This window comes from Notamacropus eugenii, chromosome 1 (genome assembly GCF_028372415.1).
Source record: "Notamacropus eugenii isolate mMacEug1 chromosome 1, mMacEug1.pri_v2, whole genome shotgun sequence".
NCBI lineage: Eukaryota > Metazoa > Chordata > Mammalia > Diprotodontia > Macropodidae > Notamacropus > Notamacropus eugenii.
The window spans coordinates 714,643,024-714,663,709 of NC_092872.1; the positions used below are offsets into that span (position 1 = coordinate 714,643,024).

The following is a 20,686-nucleotide window of genomic DNA, read 5'->3' on the forward strand; positions in this document are numbered from 1 at the left end:
GACCTTGCTTTTCATTTTTTTCTTTGCTTTCTTCTGCATTACTATTTTTATAACACTATAGTATTCCATTCCATTAATATGCTATATATTATTTATTAAGACATACCCCGTATTGTGGGTTTTTTGGAGGCTACTACAAATAAAGCAGCAATTGATATTTTTGTGCAGTAAAGTCTGTGAAGTCCCAGCAGGGGGAGTTGTTGGTTTCGAAGTGTGTGACTGGCATTTTGCTTTTTCTGGTATACTGCTAGACTGCTCTCCAAGCTGTCTGCCCTGTTCCAGAGTCTTGCCAGCAATGTACCAGAGTGTTCATTTCCTTGCAGCCCTGCCACCGTTGGATTTAGTCATTCTGGGTATTTCCCTCCTCCCCCAACTTCATGGGTGTAAGACCGGGTTTTAAATGTCTTAATGAAAATATCTTTAATTACAAGAGAGGGATGTAGGTGGTATGGTAGTCAGAGTCCTGGGTCAGGAGTCAGTGAGACCTGGATTAGACACTAGCTGTGTGACCACTTAGCCACTGTCCGCCTCCCTTTCCTCATCTGTAAAATCCTGCCCATCAGGACTGTTGTGATGATAAAATGAGCTAACATTTATAAAGCATGCTGCAAGCCTTAAAGTGCACGTAAATGCTTGTTGGGATTAGAATCTGACTGGCTTTCCTGTGTTTATTAAAGTTTACATTTTCTCCTTCAAAACCTGTAAATGATGGCCTTTTTCAGAGAATTTAACGCATGCAATCTTTTTTTTAATCTGTGGCTGTTCCCTACCCTTGCGTGTCCTGATATGCTTAAGGCAGGTGGCTCTTGGACCCCAGGCTCTGCTTTCGGGGTTCTGATGGACTGGAGAACACAGTGGAGCAATCCAAGGGATGCCAGCCCAAGGCCTCACCTCTGCACCTTGTTCAGCCAGTTTTCCACAAGCAATGGCTCAACATAAGGTGTTTTGCTCGGCACTTCTCGGTAGATATTGGCGACTGCCTTGGGAGCCTCAGCCGACCCTTGAAGAACGTACAGCCAGCCTGTCCCGTCAGGCAGCGGGAAGAAGAGTGTCCCCTAAGAAGCAGTAGCAGCGGTGTTACCAGAAGAGTATTCAATAGAATTAGCTTTTTGGGAGACCTCAACAGGGATCAAGGCTTTCCTTAGTCCTAACCACACAAGAGAACCCAGGCATGGGGAGCCTGCTTACCAGGTACAAAATTCTCTTCCAGGTATTTTGGGGGGCAAATCAAAGAAGAGGCAATTTAGAATCTAATGGGTGTAAATCCATCAGGCCACATACCATGTGCTTCCGACCATCAGCATTCATGGTGAGGGGCCTGTAGGTGATCTCGTAGGGCCTATTTTGCTGATGGGCTTCCAGGATGAGAAACTCTGCCCCTTCCCAGTACTCTCCTTCAAAGATGGGATGAAGATGCCAGGCGTGATTGCTGCGGTTAGACAGCATGATGGTCTGGGTGTGTTTGGAGCGCACCTGGCAGTTGAAATTCACTGTCTGGAACAAAGAGGTGCCAATGTTAGCTTGGGTGTGCTGGGGGATGTAAGGGAGAAGAGTTCTCACCTTTTATGGAATGGGGACCCACTAGAAAGTGCTAACTAAAATCCATAACGCAAACAGCAAATCACTCAGTTACCACAAGTCCTGAAAAAGGTAAGGTTTGAGCATTCGTTGGTCAGTTGGATGGGCACAAGTCCATAGGAGAAAGTCTCAAGTAATACTTTATGGCAATAAATGGATCCAATAAAGTGCCTAGAAGGTGGCAGCATGGATTTTCCAGACTTGTTAGCCATATATGTTTCTGCACTGAGTCCCAGGGGGAACCCTATCTTGGAATTAGAAAATCGGATTCCAGCCTGGCTGACACTTTGTAGTTGGATCACCTTGGGCACCACCTGCTGTAACTTCTCTGAGTCTCAGTTTCCTGATCTGTAAAATGGAGGTAAAAAAGACTTGCATGTCCTCTATTTCAGAATTGTGAGGAAAGTGTCATAAATGTAGAGGCCCTAAAGAAATGAGAATCATTATTCTTATCTTACAAGAGCATTCTGCCAATTTTCCAGAATGAAAAATGCCCTTCAGATTTTCTGGTCTAGTTTATACTTGTTCTCCAGGATTTAAGGAAAAATAGCATTTTTGATAAAGTTTTCTCATTACTGAGAAGGGGAACAATCAGGGGTCCTTGGAAGGGCATTTCATTTCCTTGGCCTGAAAGAAGTATAAGGGATGAATTTGGAGACTTTCAACACTATCTTTCAAAAATGTCTTCACTTTTTCCCACTTTGTCTAATCTTTCCCTACTCTTCTTTAGTCTGCCTGATGTCAGAATGTGGGGAACAATTTCTCTGTCTATTTTTGTTGGAAATCCTGTCAGTTTGCTGGCGAGCCATTGGGCAGCGTTGGCAGGAGCACCCTAATCCCCCCTTCTGCAATGCCTTTCTGGAACTGGCATTCCATCTTTGCTCCTATTGCCCTTGGTGCTTTGGGTGCTCATGAGATGAGATCCATATGAGGAGTCCATCACTGATGTGAAAATCCATTTCATTGTAAAGTATAATTTTTATAATCTACACCAGCAGAACTCAAAGTGGTGTCCGTGGACCACTGGGAGCCCCCAAGATGCTTGAAGGGAGTTCATGAGGTGAAAATAATTTTTATAATAATATCATGCAGTATATACCTATTAAAACACTCCCCCCTCTTCCAACTACATATCCATGTGAGGCTGGATTTTCTTCAAACAGTTCACCAAAACAATAAATCTGAACAGACTGAATGTAGAAGAAATATGAGAAGCAAGCTGCCTTTTATTAAGCCAGATATTTAAAATATTTGCAAAAAACAGATGTAAAATAAATGCTACTTTTCTATTTTTTTTTGCTTTAGGCGATAGCTATTTTTCACCAGAACATGTTATCCATGCTAACATGTAATGGGTTTATAAATGAATTAAACATGAACTTTATATGTTTTAATTTCTAATATGGTAAATATTGATGGATATAGCTGAAATAATCAGATTTAGTCTGCCTTTTTAAAATTGATGCTACTTAAAAGTTAATTGATTTTGTCCTGCAACTGCCTAAGTCATTGTTCTTTGTCTCAACTTAGTTCAGAAATTCAGCTGGCCTGTAATAAGTCCAGAAATCCAGTTCTCTTGTTAATCACTGATCTATTCTTGTGTCAAAGGAATGGGTTACCCTTGAAGGAGGTGAGTGGACATGAAGGAGTCTGGTCTATTTATCTTTACCACCAAGCTATCCTTCAAGGATGTCTGGTTTGTTATCCAAAGATGTCTGGTCCACTATCTTTAACCTTGCAGCTGGAATCAAATAGTGAACATTTCTTAGTCACAGAGGGGGAAGGAGGGGGTTGTTACTAGCCTCTCATTCTCAATATCCAACCAATCAGTCATCCTCACTGCTATAATGCTGTTTACCCTGTAACTAATTGTATTCTCTCCCCCACCTATCAAACTGTAACTCTCCAGAATTACATGAAGGCTGGTAAGCCCTACCTTGGGGTCTTTGGTCATTGAAAGAGACCAATGACCCAATTTATTGATTACTGATAGTCTAACTAATAAATTGATCATGCTTAGACCAGCATCTCTCAGTTTACCTTAATTTTCAAATTTAACATAACCTACATAAGCAAAATCTCAATAATTTCTATGAGTGTAGAAGGGTCCTGAGAACAAAAAGTTTGAGAACTGATGGTCCACCCACTTTGGTCTTATTAGACTCCAGGCTTTTTAACAAGGGCTCTCCTGTGTGTGTTTCTACAGCTAAAGCTATTTCTGTATCTGCATGTGCATGCATACATGATTCAACACTTCAAGCATTTGTGATTTTGTCATGGTACATCCTCTTCTTTACACCTTGACATGATTTCAATCTCTCTATGATTTAGTAGATGGTCTTCAGTTACTACAACCAAATAATTTATTATCCTGTCTTAACTCAACTAGTCTTCCAACAATGGACTATTCTTGCCTATCCCAATTTTTATTGTGAGTACTACCTTCCAATGATGGGCACTGGCAGGCTGATAGTCAATGCTTCTCTTGTATGTATGGTGAGACCTGATGGATATGCTCAGCCAGTATATCTTTGAGCCAAGTGTCACCTGCATGCTACAATGAAGTTCAGGAGATCTTTAGCAGAGGACAAGTACATGGGTATATATACATGGGTATATTTTATCTGTATTATTTGAACTGGATTTCAATTTTATGTGCCTAGCCAGAATATTACCAAGTACTCACAATAAGAAACTGAATCATCCTGCTGCATTCATCATGTTGCTTTGTTTTGGCTTTTCTGTCTGGTTTGCACAAGCTTACCTCTTTTATTCCGGTTATATTTACACAGACTCCGGACAGGGTGAGCAGGAGAGGTTTGCTCCCCTGGATGCTGCAGGGCAGGTTTTTATAAAGGCTGTCTTTGCCTAGTTCAGTAGGACGATAGGTCACTTCAAAAGCAACCTCCATTCCGGGGGTGATGTAGCCTTTTTCTGGGGTAATGGAGAAATTTGGCGCAAATTTCTTGACATCCCAATGGAATCTTTTCAGGGACAAAGAAAAAGAAAGGAATTGTGAAGGTGTGCACATGCTGTCTACCAGATACAGAGGTCCCCTCTCCTGCAGGAAGCCTTTTTGGGTCCTCCTCCATCTTAGTGTCTTCCCCCTGAAATTACCCCCAGTTTATTTTGTCTATACCTTGTTTGTGTATATGTGTCAGTTTGTTGTCTCCCCGATTAGGTTGTGATCTCTTTGAGAGCAGGCACTGTCTTTTACCTTTTTTTGTATCCCCAGAGCTTAGCAGAGCCTGACACAGAGAAGATGCTTAATAAATATTCATCAGTCAATACACATTTACTGGGGCACTATTTATTTACTAAGGCACTAGTTGGTGATGAGGAGGCAGAGCCTTCTAGGCAGGAGGGACAGACAGAGAAAATGTCAGGAACTGACAAATGGAGTGTCTTGCTGTGTAATGTCTAGGATGCCAAGGTCACTAGCTCAAAGAGTACATGTTGAGGAGTGAAACGCAAGAAGACTGAAGGAGAGAGTGATCAACAGGGTCACAGTCTGCAGAAAGGTTGAGGAGAAAGAGAACTGAGACAAGGCCATTGCATTTGGCAGTTAAGAGATCAACGGTCACTGTGGAGACAGTGGTTTTGGTGAGGTTGGAAACCAGGTTGTTTGGGGTCAAGAAGAGATAGAGAGGAGAGAAAGTGGAGGCACCTATTGTAGACAACATTTTCAAGGAATGTAGCTGAAGAGATATAGTAGTATAGTGAGTGGGGGTAGTGGGCCACGTGAGGGTTTTTTGAGGATGAGGGAAACATGGGCATCTTTGAGGTAGGAAGGTGGTAGCAGCCAGTAGACAGAGAGAGATTGAGATAGTTTACTGACTGACTTGTACCTAAAGCTGGAGACCAAGGATCAAAGTAATTTTTTAAGCCTTCAGTTGGAAAGCTTGGATCCCCTTGGGAGGCAGGACAAGCTGACAACATCCTCAGAAAAGATAAGATGAAAACTGCTGGTACCTAGGACCCTATGGGAAATGCCAAAGGGCATAGAAGTCAAGCTTGATGCTTGTGTTGAGTCAAGAAGCCACTTCCTTTGCCAGTCTAAAATCTGTTTAAAGTGGGCTCATGCCCCTTTCACAAAACTAAGTCAGGGCTAGGAGGGATCCAATTTTTCAGATGGATTTAGCACCTAGAAGGATCTCATTCCTCATCCTGGTTTCTGATACTAAACTTGAAGGAGATAGATAAGGGCAGTGGAGGAAGTCCTGGATGCTGGTCCTGTCTCTTCCCCTAACATATTCACTGTGAGACCATGGGAAAATCACATGCCCTCTAGAGGTCTCCATTTTCTCATCAGTGAAAGGGTTGGGCTAGACATCTCTAAGGTCTCTTCTAGACCAAACACTCTATATATCTGTAAGAATTCCAGTAACTGTCTCCAGTAGAGAGAGTTATTGAGGATTTCTGATGTCACCAGAAATAAGGATACAAAACTCCTGCTAATAATGGCTTAGTACAGATCATCTTTCATATTGCAACTCCTCTCTATGTAGAGGCATCCACCAGTCAATCAAGTATTTATTAAGAGTCTACGGTATACCAAGCATTGTGCTGGGCTCTGCAGATAAAAGTAGAAGCACATATGTACATATCCACATCCTTATGGTGTTAGGTATATACACATACATACATACACACACACACGTGTGTGTGTGTGTGTGTGTGTGTGTGTGTGTGTGTGTGTATACTCTGATATATACAGACACTAAACACCCTTTTCGGGGAAACTGGGATGGAACTGAGAGGGAGTGAGTGAGAAGGAAAGTTAGGGTTAGAGCATGGCACTCATGGGTCACACTTCCCATTCCAGGAGGTGAGAGTCCCACTGAACATCCATGGGAACTGGCCGGCTGGGAGACCAACAGACCTTCTTGATGGCTTTAGGCTCTGTGATCTAGTCTTCTCTAGAATTTGGTTCTTAACCTAGATAGGACAAGTCCAATGAAGTCCAATGGCTCCATAGGAAGACATATTTCTCCGTATGTCCAAATGATTGAATAAAGACTAGGTCAAGTGCTTGATCAATACTTGTTGACTGACAAATAGGAGAGACTTCAGAGGATTCGAAGGAAAGAAGGGTAACTTAACTGGCATTACTGCTGTCACATCCCAATGAGGGGTGGGAGAATGCCTGTGGGAATTTCAGGCCTCTTAATAAACCTGACATAGAGATGGGGATGGATAGGGATGGCTGCTCTGGTAGCAGGGATGTTTTCCAGACAAAGCTGGGAGGCCATCAAGGCACAGCCCAGATGCCATAGACCCTACCTTGCCCCAATGTCTCCAGTGTTCATCATGAGGAGCCGACGTGTGGCATGAGCTTGATAGACCACAGCCCCAAAGGGGATGTGCTCCTGGTCTAGGACGATCTCCAGGGCCTGGCAGCAGCCATTGATGAGAAAGAGGGCACGCAGTAGCTCCACATACTCCAGGAGTATCTCCTCATTAAACTGAGGGACACGTTTATGTGGAGAGAAGACAATCTCCACTTTACAGATTTCTTGGGGCTTCAGGGTGATGTTGGAACAAGGTGTCAAGGTCACAACCTGAATTGGTTAAGAGACAGATACTAGATTGGCAGCCAGCAAGCTCTATGTTAACTAGCCTAGTGGGCTAATGGTTCATCAACAATGGGTCCTGGGTGTCCTAGGGGCATCTCACTTCATTGATTAAGCCTAGGTTTATAAATTCATAGGACACACAGGTGGAAAGGATCTTAGAAATCATTTAGTTAGATTTCCTTGCTTATTATATGGTGCTAAGCACATAATGGGCAGCGAGGTGGTATAGTAGATAGAATGCTGGGCCTATAGTCATCCAGAATCAAGTCCTTGAGTTTGAATCTGGCCTCAGATTCTTCCTAGCTGTGTGACCCTGGGCACGTTGCTTAATCCTGTTTGCCCCAGTTTCTTCATTTGTCAAATGAGTTGGAGAAGGAAATGGCAAACTACTCCATCATCTTTGCCAGTAAAACCCCAAATGGGGTCACAAAGAGTCAGACATGACTTTTCCAAACAACTGGACAACAACCAAAGCACTTTACAAAGATTCATTTAAGAGAATATTTTGGTGGCTTCTCTTGGTAAGGTTGCCTTGTAAATGAATGATGAGCAAGGAATTAACAGGCTTTTGCTATTGGGATCCCCTCGGGAAATGGGATTTTATTATCTGAGTATTGTGTGATATAACACAGAGAATACCCAAGTACCAAGCTTCCCTGGTCATGATCTCATCTTAGAGGCAGAGGGGCATCTCACTTTAGGAGATGAAAACTGAGCTGAGCGCTTTGGGATGTCTTACCTTGGGTTCACTGAGTTCCATAACATTGAACATTGATGTTAGGTTAAAGGTCAGTGGGATAAGGCTATTGTTCATAATTGTGGTGGTCCTTTTGGCCGTTTGCCCTGGTAACAAAGCTCCAAACTTCACAATCTTGTTTTCAGGATCCAGGATTGAGATCTATGGGAAAAGCAACAAGGAAAAAGGATGATGGGTGTCTGAGACGAGGAAGGAGCTGGAAGGTAAAAGAGGGCTAGGCCTGAGAGGAGTTAGGGAGGCATGGATCGAGGGAAGGAAGGAAGGGATGAACACAAAGAGAAGATCAAAGATTGGGAGGGAGTTAAAAGAAAAAAGAAAATGGTGAAATAAATGCAAACAGAAAGAAGGATTAAAGTGGTGGGGGGAATCTGACTGTTTCATTTTACAAGACATAAGCGTCTTGTTCAGTCATACAACTATAAAGTGTCTGAGGCAGGACTGGAACCCTGTCTTCCTGACTTCAGATCCAATACCCCCCCACTGGGCCATTCTTTCCCATCCAACATTTTGATATTCCAGAGGCATATCTTGTAGATGTGTGTCCCTAGTCTAGTAAAGGAGTAAGTCACTTGTGTGTTGTACTGTAATCTGAGGGGTACCTGGAAGTCCCCTTTGTCCCCAAATCTATTATTACCATCTGTCCAGGTGGGCTTCAATGTCACCATTTAAAATGCATTTGGTTCTTAATAACTTTTAACTGTCATATGTATGGATAAGGGAAGAATTTATGACCAAGGAAGAGATAGAGAGGATCACGGGAAGTAAAGTAGATAATTTTAACTACATGAAATTAAAAAATTTTGCACAAACATAACTAATGTAGTGCAAATTGGATGGAAAACAGGAAGTTGGGAAACATTTTTTTACAGCAAGTTTCTCTCATAAAGGTCTCATTCCTCAGATAATTTTCAAACATCCTTTATTAAAATAAGGTAACTCTAGCAGCTGCTGGAGTGGGTAGGGATTGGGAATGGGGAACGGTAATAAGATAGGTGGGATTGGGGTTAAGATGAGGGAGCAAGGAGGAAGGGAGGTTTATAGTGGGAAGGGTGGGGAGAGGGTAACTAGCAGGGAGAGGTGAGAAAGGGCCACAGGGAAGAGGTTCTTAATCTGGCATTTGTGAACTTTAAAAAGTCTTTTTTGATCATTATTTCAATACAACTGGTTTCCTTTCTAGTCCTGTGTCTTCTATTTTATGCATTTGAAAATATGATTCTGAAAAGAGGTCCACATGCTTTTCCAGGCAACTCAAGGGCTCCAGGACACAAAAACGGGCTAAAAATCTTCTATTTCTTACCTTCATCTCAGTGCCCCTCCCCTGGATCTCAATATTTTGCTGTACAAGTCCATTGATTTCAAAGGGAATGATTTCCTTATAAGATATAGCTTCTCGAGGATAGAAAGTGATTGGAATTTCTAAACTCTTTCCAGGCTTTATCACATCAACCCGCCAATCCACTTCCAGTTGGGCTGTGTTCGTATACAAACAATCCAAGCTGAGAAAAATCAGAAGGAAGAACAATGAATCTAAAAGGAATTATATTATATACCAGCAACTCATATCATATATCAAGATAAAGTCAAAATGAATAAATGATTTAGCATAAAGAAGGATATCATAAATAAATCAGGTGAGTGTGGAAAAATGTAACTGTCATATCTACGGATAAGGGAAGAGTTTATGACCAAACAAGAGATAGAGAGGATCACGGGAAGTAAAGCAGAGAATTTTGACTACATGAAATTAAAAAAATTTGCACAAACATAACTAGTGTAGGGCAAATTGGATGGAAAACAGGAAGTTGGGAAAAATTTTTTTACAGCAACTTTCTCTCATAAAGGTCTCATTCCTGAGATACATAAGGAAATGAGCCAAATTTACAAAAATAAGAGCCATTCTCCTATTGATAAATGTCAAAGGATATGAACAGGCAGTTTTCAGAAGAAGAAATGAAAACTCTAAATGTTCTAAATCACCACTGATTAGAGAAATGCAAATTAAGAAAACCTCTGAGATATGACCTCATGCCTATCAGATTGTCTAACATGACAGAAAACGAAAATGATAAATACTGGATGGGATGTGGACACATGCATTGTTAGTGGAGTTGTGAATTGTTTCAAACATTCTGGAGAGTGATTTGAAACTATGCCCAAAGGGCTATGAAACTGTGCATACCCTTTAACCCAGCAACACCACTACTAAATCTATACCCCAAAGAGATCAAAGAAAAAGGAAAAGGACCTATAGGTACAAAAATATTTATACTAGCACTTTTTGTGGTGGCAAAGAATTGGAAACTGAGAGGATGCCCATCAATTAGGGAATGGCTGAATAAGTTGTGGTATGTGATTGTGATGGAATACTGTTGTGCTATAAGAAATGATCAGAAAGATGGTTTCTGAAAAATCTGGGAAGACTAACATGAATTGATGCAAAGTGAGGTGAGCAGAAAGAGAGACAGCAGTCCTGTACTGTAAGGATGGATGATCAACTGTGATCTCTCCTCTCATCACAACAATGATCCAAGATGATTCCAAAGGACTCATGATGAAAAATGCTCTCTACATCCAGAGAGAGAAAGAGACCTGATGAACTCTGAAAGTAGATTGGAGCATACTTTGTTTTCAACCTTTTTAAATTTTTATTGTTTTATTTTTTGTCTGTGTTTTCTTCTGCAACATGTCTAATATGACTTCACATGTAAAAAAAAAAAAGAGAATTAGAATTAGGTTTGGCCTGGTCCCTTGATTCATCTTCTTTCTTCTGGCCTAGGTCAAGGAGAGATGGAACTTTTGTTCAGGCTTTCATGTCCCATTCTGTGTACCATCTTCCCAGGCAGGTGGTACAGTGGATAGACTACTGAGCCTGGAGTCAGGAAGACTTAAGTTTAAATCTGGCCTCAGACACTTCTAAGCCTTGTGACCCTAGGCAAGCCACTTAACTTTATTTGTCTCAGTTTCCTCATCTGTAAAAAAAATAAGCTGGAGAAGGAAATGGCAAGTCATAATTTTCTTTGCCAAGAAAATTCCCTAAAAGGGTCACAAAAAGTTGGATATGACTGAAAATGACTAATAGTGACCTTTGTTAAAAGGTTGAAAACAGCTAAAACAATCCTTCCCAGAAGTCTTCTGCCTTGATCATGCCTTGGAAGATCTGATTACATCTTGGAAAAGTAGCATGGAGCTCGGAGAGATCACTGCCACCAGTTGGTTTGGTTCTACTGGTGTCCCAGGACCTTACCTATCATACCCTTACTTACCATACCCATCACCTCCATTCTTGAAAACCATGGTTTTGTTCTCATAGATACTATGATTCTACATGTCTGACTCTGGTAGTTATTTATTTTGCATTGATCCTTGACTTCTCCAGAAGGAGAGCTTGGAGGCTACCAAGGTCTGGGCTTCATGATATGACAAGACAGCTCTAGTTGGTTGGATTTTATTATTACTTAAAAAATAAAAAAACCCCCCCAGCATAGTTCTATTCTGTCTCTTCATAAACTTATTGAAACAGAAACCTCTGCGTTCTTTATAGAAATTAATCTAGCCCTCTTCAAGTAGGGTTGTACTTATGTTATTCCATGATGATCTTTAAGGAGATATCGTTATCTACCTTGATAGCTCATGTCAGGGTTTTGTAACCTTATATTTTGGGAAATATTCTTTTTTTTGTTTTTTTTGTTTTTTTTGTTCATTCCTTTTTTAAAAATTAATTAATTAATTAATTTAACTTTTAACATTCATTTTCACACAAGTTTGGGTTCCAAATTTTCTCTTTTGTCCCCTCCCCCCACCCCAAAACACCGAGCATTCTAATTGCCCCTATCACCAATCTGCTCTCTCTTCTATCATCCCTCTCTGCCCTTGTCTCCATCTTCTCTTTTGTCCTGTAGGGCCAAATAACTTTCTATACCCCTTTACCTGTATTTCTTATTTCCTAGTGGCAAGAACAGTACTTGACAGTTGTTCCTAAAACTCTGAGTTCCAACTTCTTTTCCTCCCTCCCTCCCCACCCCTTCCCTTTGGAAGGCAAGCAATTCAATATAGGCCACATCTGTGTAGTTTTGCAAATGACTTCCATAACAGTCGTGTTGTATCAGACTAACTATCCTATCCTGTCCCCCATTACTTCTATTCTCTCTTTTGATCCTGTCCCTCCCCATGAGTATCGACCTCAAATTGCTCCCTCCTCCTCATGCCCTCCCTTCCATCATCCCCCCCACCCTGCTTATCCCCTTATCCCCCACTTTCCTGTATTGTAAGATAGGTTTTCATACCAAAATGAGTGTGCATTTTATTCCTTCCTTTAGTGGAATGTGATGAGAGTAAGCTTCATGTTTTTCTCTCACCTCCCCTCTTTATCCCTCCACTAATAAGTCTTTTGCTTGCCTCTTTTATGAGAGATAATTTGCCCCATTCCACTTCTCCCTTTCTTCTCCCAATATATTTCTCTCTCACTGCTTGATTTCATTTTTTTAAGATATGATCCCATCCTCTTCAATTCACTCTGTGCACTCTGTCTCTATGTGTGTGTGCGTGTGCATGTGTGTGTGTGCAATCCCACCCAGTACCCAGATACTGAATAGTTTCAAGAGTTACAAATATTGTCTTTCCATGTAGGAATGTAAACAGTTCAACTTTTATAAGTCCCTTATGACTTCTCTTTGCTGTTCACCTTTTCATGCTTCTCTTCATTCTTGTGTTTGAAAGTCAAATTTTCTTTTCAGCTCTGGTCTTTTCATCAAGAATGCTTGAAAGTCCTCTATTTCATTGAAAGACCAATTTTTCCCCTGAAGTATTATACTCAGTTTTGCTGGGTAGGTGATTCTTGGTTTTAGTCCTAGTTCCTTTGACTTCTGGAATATCCTATTCCATGCCCTTAGATCCCTTAATGTAGAAGCTGCTAGATCTTGTGTTATCCTGATTGTATTTCCACAATACTTGAATTGTTTCTTTCTAGCTGCTTGCAATATTTTCTCCTTGACCTGGGAACTCTGAAATTTGGTCACAATGTTCCTAGGAGTTTCTCTTTTTGGATCTCTTTCAGGCGGTGTTCTGTGGATTCCTTGAATACTTATTTTGCCCTCTGGTTCTAGAATCTCAGGGCAGTTTTCCTTGATAATTTCATGAAAGATGATGTCTAGGCTCTTTTTTTGATCATGGCTTTCAGGTAGTCTCATAATTTTTAAATTGTCTCTCCTGGATCTATTTTCCAGGTCAGTTGTTTTTCCAATGAGATATTTCACATTATCTTCCATTTTTTCATTCTTTTGGTTTTGTTTTGTGATTTCTTGGTTTCTCATAAAGTCATTAGCCTCCATCTGTTCCATTCTAATTTTGAAAGAACTATTTTCCTCAGTGAGCTTTTGGACCTCCTTTTCCATTTGGCTAATTCTGCTTTTGAAAGCATTCTTCTCCTCATTGGCTTTTTGAACCTCTTTTGCCAATTGAGTTAGCCTATTTTTCAGGGTGTTATTTTCTTCAGCATTTTTTTTTTATTTTGTAATGTTTAACAATCACTGCCATACAATTGCGATTTTATCCCTCCCCACCTACTCCCCACTACCCCCCTCCCTCCCCATGACTGCATACAATTCTGTATAGATTCTACATATACTTTCCTATTGATTATATTTTCACTATAGTCATGCTATGTAGTCAGACTAAGATAAATGAAAGAAATCATATAACAAATCAGAACATGATACACAAACACATACACATACACAAACATGATCTGCTACAATATGTGAGTGACTTCCATATTTCTCTCTCTGAGTGTGGCAGGCATTTTGCCTTGAGATTCTCCATTGGGATTTTTTTTTTTTTGGTAAGAAGTTCTTGTGTTATTACAAAAATCTAAGTCTACCAGAAAAAACTCTCACACACTGTGGTTGTTGCTGTGCATAAAGTTCTCCTGGTTCTGCTCCTTTCTTTTTTTTTTTTTTTTTAATTAATTTTTTATTTTTTTAATGTTTAACAATCACTGCCATACAATTGAGATTTTATCCCTCCCCACCCACCCCCCACTACCTCCCTCCCTCCCCACGACTGCATACAATTCTGTATAGATTCTACATATACTTTCCTATTGAGTATATTTTCACTATAGTCATGCTATGTAGTCAGACTAAGATAAATGAAAGAATCCGTATAACAAATCAGAACATGATACACAAACAGATACACATACACAAACATGATCTGCTACGTTATGTAAGTGACTTCCATATTTCTCTCTCTGAGTGTGGAAGGCATTTTGCCTTGAGGTCCACCATTGGGATTTTTTTTTTTTTTTCAGAAGTTCTTGTGTTATTACAAAAATCTAAGTCTACCAGAAAAAACTCTCACACACTGTGGTTGTTGCTGTGCATAAAGTTCTCCTGGTTCTGCTCCTTTCACTCAGCATCAGGTCATATAAGTCCTTCCAGGCCTCTCTGAAGTCTTCTTGTTCATCATTTCTTATGGCACAATAGTACTCCATTACATTCATATACCATAATTTATTCAGCCATTCCCCAATTGATGGACATCCCCTTGACTTCCAGTTTTTGGCAACTACATAGAGTGCTGCTATAAATAATTTTGTACATGTGGGACCCTTTCCCATTTTTATGATCTCTTGGGGATATAGTCCTAGTAGCGATATTGCTGGGTCAAAGGGTATGTACATTTTTGTAGCCCTTTGGGCATAGTTCCAAATTGCTCTCCAGAATGGTTGGATGCGCTCGCAGCTCCACCAACAATGAATTAGTGTTCCAACTTTCCCACATCTTCTCCAGCATTTATCATTTTCTTGTTCTGTCATGTTTGCCAATCTTATAGGTGTGATGTGGTACCTCAGAGTTGTTTTGATTTGCATCTCTCTAACCAATAGTGATTTAGAGCATTTTTTCATATGATTATAGATAGCCTTAACCTCTTCCTCTGAAAATTGCCTGTTCATATCCTTTGACCATTTATCAATTGGGGAATGACTTGTATGATTATACATTTGAGTCAGTTCTCTATATATTCTAGAAATGAGGCCTTTATCCCCGAGCTTAGCTGTAAAAATTCTTTCCCAATTTACTACATCCCTCCGGATTTTGGTTTCATTGGGTTTGGTTGTGCAAAAACTTCTCAGTTTAATGTAATCAAAGTTATCCATTTTGCATTTCATAATGCATTCTATCTCTCCTTTAGTAAAGAATTCTTCCCTTCTCCATAGATCTGATAAATACACTATTCCTTGCTTCTCCAGTTTATTCATGGTATCAATCTTTATATCTAAATCATGTACCCATTTGGACTTTATTCTTGTGTACGGTGTCAGGTATGGGTCTATGCCTAATTTCCGCCACACTGTTATCCAGTTTTCCCAGCAATTTTTGTCAAACAATGAGTTCTTATCCCAGAAGCTGGGGTCCTTGGGTTTATCAAACAGAAGGTTGCTATATTCCTTGCCTACTGCATCTTGAGTGCCAAGTCTATTCCACTTGTCTACCTCTCTGTTTCTTAGCCAATACCAAGTGGTTTTGATAATTGCTGCTTTATAGTACAGTTTGAGGTCTGGTAGCGCTAGGCCACCTTCCCAAGCATTTCTTTTCATTAGTCCCTTTGATATTCTGGACCTTTTGTTTTTCCAAATGAATTTTGATATTATTTTGTCCAGCTCTAGAAAGTAATTGTCTGATAGTTTAATTGGTATGGCACTAAATAAGTATATTAATTTGGGTAGAATTGTCATTTTTATTATATTAGTACGGCCTACCCATGAGCAACTAATGTTTTTCCACTTACTTAAATCTGACTTTATTTGTGCAAAAAGTGTCTTGTAATTGTGTTCATATAATCCCTGGGTTTGTTTTGGCAGGTAGACTCCTAAGTATTTTATACTGTCTACCCTAACTTTAAATGGGATTTCTCTTTCTATCTCTTGCTGTTGGACTTTGTTGCTAATATATAGGAATGCAGAAGATTTGTGTGGGTTTATTTTGTACCCTGCAACTTTGCCAAAGTTGTTTATTAATTCTAGTAATTTTTTACTTGAATCTCTGGGATTCTCTAGGTAAATCATCATATCATCTGCAAAGAGTGATAACTTAGTTTCTTCTTTGGCTATTTTAATTCCTTGGATATCTTTATCTTGTCTAATTGCTACAGCTAACATTTCTAGTACCATATTAAATAATAGTGGTGATAATGGACAACCTTGTTTCACCCCTGATCTTATTGGGAATGCATCTAGCTTATCCCCATTGCATATAATGCTTGCTGAAGGTTTTAGATAGATACTGCTTATTATTTTATGGAAAGTTCCCTTTATTCCTACATTCTCCAATGTTTTTAGTAGGAATGGATGTTGTATTTTGTCAAAAGCTTTTTCTGCATCTATTGAGATAATCATGTGGTTTTTGTTAGCTTTGTTGTTGATGTGATCAATAATGCTAATAGTTTTCCTAATATTGAACCAGCCCTGTAGTCCTGGTATGCATCCTACCTGATCATAATGTATTAATCTCGTGATAAGATGCTGTATTCGTTTTGCTAGAATCTTATTTAAAATTTTTGCATCTATATTCATTAGGGAAATTGGTCTATAATTTTCTTTCTCTATTTTGTCTCTTCCTGGTTTGGGTATCAAAACCATATTTGTATCATAGAAAGAATTTGGGAGGACTCCTTCTTCCCCAATTTTCAAGAATAGTGTATGTAGTATTGGAATTAACTGTTCTTTAAATGTTTGATAGAATTCACTTGTGAATCCATCTGGCCCTGGAGATTTTTTCCTAGGGAGTTCAGTGATGGCTTGTTCAATTTCTTTTTCTGAGATGGGGTTGTTTAAGTATTCAACTTCCTCTTCTGTTAATCTGGGCAATTTGTATTTTTTAAAATATTCATCCATCTCGTTTAGATTATCGAATTTGTGGGCATAAAGTTGGGCAAAGTAGTTTCTAATTATTGTTTTAATTTCCTCCTCATTGGAGGTGAGTTCACTCCTTTCATTTTTAATATTAGTAATTTGGTTTTCTTCTTTCTTTTTTTTAATCAGATTGACCAAAGGTTTATCAATTTTATTAGTTTTTTCATAAAACCAACTATTGGTTTTATTTATTAATTCAATAGTTTTCTTAATTTCAATTTTATTAATCTCTCCTTTGGTTTTCAGTATTTCTAATTTGGTATTTACTTGAGGATTTTCAATTTGTTCTTTTTCTAGCTTTTTCAACTGCAAGCCTAAGTCATTGATCTCCTCTTTCTCTATTTTATTTATGTAAGCATTCAGAGATATAAAACTTCCCCTAATAACTGCTTTTGCAGTATCCCATAAGTTTTGGTATGTTGTCTCACTATTGTCATTCTCTCGAATGAAATTGTTGATTGTTTCTATGATTTCTTCTTTAACCCAACCCTTCTTTAGAATTAGATTATTTAGTTTCCAATTGATTTTTGGTTTCTCTTTCCATGGCCTTTTATTACATGTAATTTTTAATGCATTATGATCTGAAAAGGATGCATTGATTATCTCTACCTTTCTGCACTGGATTGTGAGATTTTTATGTCCTAGTACATGGTCAATTTTTGTAAATGTTCCATGTACCGCTGAGAAAAAAGTATATTCCTTTCTATTCCCATTTAATTTTCTCCAAAGATCTATCATATCTACCTTATCCAGAGTTTTATTTACCTCCTTAACCTCTTTCTTGTTTATTTTGAGGTTGGATTTATCGAGTTCAGAGAGGGGGAGGTTGAGGTCCCCCACTAGTATAGTTTTGCTATCAATTTCTTCCTTCAACTCCCCCAACCTCTCCTCTAAGAATCTGGATGCTATACCACTTGGAGCATACATGTTTAGTAATGATATTGCTTCATTGTCTATGGTGCCTTTTAGCAGGATATAGTTTCCATCCTTATCCCTTTTGATTAGATCTATTTCTGCTTTCGCTTTGTCTGAGATTAGGATTGCTACTCCTGCCTTTCTTACATGAGCTGAAGCACAATATATTCTGCTCCATCCTTTGACCTTTATCCTATGTGTATCCCCCCGTTTCAAATGTGTTTCTTGTAAGCAGCATATTGTTGGATTATGGCTTTTAATCCATTCTGCTATCCGTCTCCGTTTTATGGGAGAGTTCATTCCATTCACATTCACAGTTATGATTACAATCTGTGTATTTCCCTTCAACCTCTTTCCCACCATTTGTGCTTTTAGCTCTCCCGTCTCCCTTCCCCTCCTCAATAGTATTCACTTTTCTCCCCCTCCTCCTGCAGCCTTCCCCTCCTTCTTTTGACCCCCCTCCCTTTTAGTTCCCTTTACTCTTATTGCTTCTTTCCTCCCTTTTAGCCACCCTCCCCTTTCTTCCCCCTTCCCCTCCTACTACCTATAGAGCTAGTTAGGCTTATCTACTTAAGATTATTGTTCCCTCCTTTGAACAAATCAGATGAGAGTACCTCTCAAACAATGCTCATCTCCCTCCCCTCCTTCCCTCTACTATAGTTTTGTACTTCTTCCTGTGGTATAATTTGCCATTTTCTGCTTCCCCCTTTCCGCACCTCCTATTACATTCCCTTCTCATACTTAAATCATATTTTTGACATGACATCATTTACTTTATGCCCGTTCCCTCTACATATATCCCTTTTATCATAATAGCTGCACAGTTCTCAAGATTAACAGGTATCATCTTCCCTTATAGGGAGGTAAACAGTTTGCCCTATTTGAGTAGCAAGTTTTTGTTTTTGTTTTTTCCCCTCTGTTTACCTTTTTATGATTCTCTGGAGACCTGCATTTGAACATCAAATTGTCTATTGAGTTCTGGTGTTTTGGTCAGGAAGCTCTGGAAATCCCTTATTTCGTTGAATGACTTTCTCCTTGCCTGAAATGTTATGCTGAACTTTGCTGGGTAGTTGATCCTTGGTTGAAGTCCCAACTCCTTTGCCTTACGGAATATTGGGTTCCAATTCTTTCGATCTTTTAATGTAGAAGCTGCAAGGTCCTGTGTGATCCTGACTGTGTGTCCTTGATATTTGAATTGTTTCTTTCTAGCTGCTTGTAGTATTTTCTCCTTCACTTGATAGCTCTGGAATTTGGCAACTATATTTCTTGGGGTTTTGAGTTTGGGATCCCTTTCGGGAGGGGAACGGTGGATTCGTTCGATGACTATTTTGCCCTCTGAGTCTAGTACTTCTGGACAGTTTTCCTTGATGATTTCCTGGAAGATATTGTCCAGACTCTTTTCTTCATCATGGGTTTCTGGCAGGCCAATAATTCTTAGATTTTCTCTCCTGGATCTATTTTCCAGGTCAGTTGTTTTTCCAATTAAATATTTTACATTTTCTTCTATCTTTTCATTCTTTAGATTTTGTTTGACTGATTCTTGTTGCCTCATTGAGTCATTAGTTTCTACTTGCCCAATTCTAATCTTCATCGTAGTGTTTTCTTCAGTTAGCTTTTCCATCTCCTTTTCCATCTGACCAATTTTTCCCTTTAAGGAGCTATTTTCTCCATTTAATTTTTGTACTTCTTTTTCCATTCGACCAATTTTCCCAGTTAGGTTTTGGGTTTCCTTTTCCATCTGATCAATTTTCCCAATTAGGTTTTGGGTTTCCTTTTCCATTTGATTAGCTCTTCCTTTTAGGGAATTATTCTCTCCAGTTAATTTTTGAACTTCCTTTTCCATTTCTTCAATTTTCTTTTTCAGGGTGATGTTCTCATCAGTGAATTCTTTTTTTATAGTTTTAAAATCATTGGCCAGTTTTTCTTTTATATCCTTCTTCAGACGTTCCAGGTAATCTAGTTGTGCTTGCGAGAAATTCATAGTCCCATCTGAGGTTTCAGATGGAAGTACAGTCTCAGCTCTGACCTCTTTGGTGTTTGTGTTATGGTCCTTATCCCCATAGAAAGATTCTATGGTTTTTTCACTTTTCCTCTGCTTTTTCCGATTCATGATGTTGGCTGAGTGTTGTAGCTTTTGGTTCTTTCAGTCAGAAGGTACAGATCTTTAAGTTGAGCTGATGTGTGTCTAGGCTAAAAGCAGGCTTTTGTTTTTTGTTTCCCCGATCAACCCTGGGGTTAGCTTGTTAGGTGTGTGGGAGGGGTGGTCTGGTCTCAGGATATCTCCTCAGCTGACTTGAGGCAAAGGCAAGGTCAGGGGATGGTGATCCCAGCTTCCCTATTGTCTTCCCTTTTCCCCTGGAGGGCTGGGGCACGCCTAGAAGCTAACGCATGTTCCCGCCCCTCCTGGGGCTCGTCTCCTGGCTCTGAGGCTTGCCTGGGTCTCAGTGCGAATTTTCTCTGCCCTGGGTCGTCTGTCCCTCCAGCCGTCTCCGCCACCATAGGAAGAATTCCCCTTTGCCACTTTTCCAGCCTCTGGTGTTATGAGACCACCCGCCCCCTTCTGCTGTTCCCGCTGATCCAGGATTAATCTGGGGAAGAATTTTATGGTTCCCTCACGGTCATCAGGGGGGAGGAGAGAGCACTTACTGATCACTCTGCCATCCCAGTTCCTGGAAGTTCAAGTAGTGACCCACCGAAGTCCGTCTTCAGGCTGAAGATTTCAAGTGCTGCTGCGCTGATGTCTGGCACTCAGCGGCTCTCACCGGCTCGGCCTGGCTTATCTCCTGCTCCGCTGGTCTCGCCCGCCACTCTTGGGCCCCTCAGGTCCCCTCCGCCCTGCTGCGCTGACCGCGCTGCGCTGTGCGCCGGGGTCTTACCCCCGCGGAACAGATCCCTCCCGTGGACCCTCCGGTCCAGCCTGGGCTCCGAATCCGTCAAAGTCCGTCACCC

General features: G+C 40.1%; 1 protein-coding gene across 4 annotated transcripts in view; it reads right to left on the reverse strand.

Annotated features, from left to right (window-relative positions):
- HYDIN (HYDIN axonemal central pair apparatus protein) overlaps nucleotides 1-20,686 on the reverse strand; it is a 468,388-nt gene that overhangs the window by 14,289 nt on the left and 433,413 nt on the right. For all 4 annotated transcript variants that reach the window (XM_072636610.1, XM_072636609.1, XM_072636608.1 and 1 more), the window contains 6 exons: nucleotides 9,209-9,407; nucleotides 7,894-8,052; nucleotides 6,862-7,139; nucleotides 4,343-4,562; nucleotides 1,282-1,494; nucleotides 892-1,055 (listed from right to left, as the gene is read on the reverse strand). In XM_072636610.1, coding sequence (XP_072492711.1) covers nucleotides 892-1,055; nucleotides 1,282-1,494; nucleotides 4,343-4,562; nucleotides 6,862-7,139; nucleotides 7,894-8,052; nucleotides 9,209-9,407 — 1,233 coding nt within the window. The remainder of the gene's footprint in view (nucleotides 1-891; nucleotides 1,056-1,281; nucleotides 1,495-4,342; nucleotides 4,563-6,861; nucleotides 7,140-7,893; nucleotides 8,053-9,208; nucleotides 9,408-20,686) is intronic.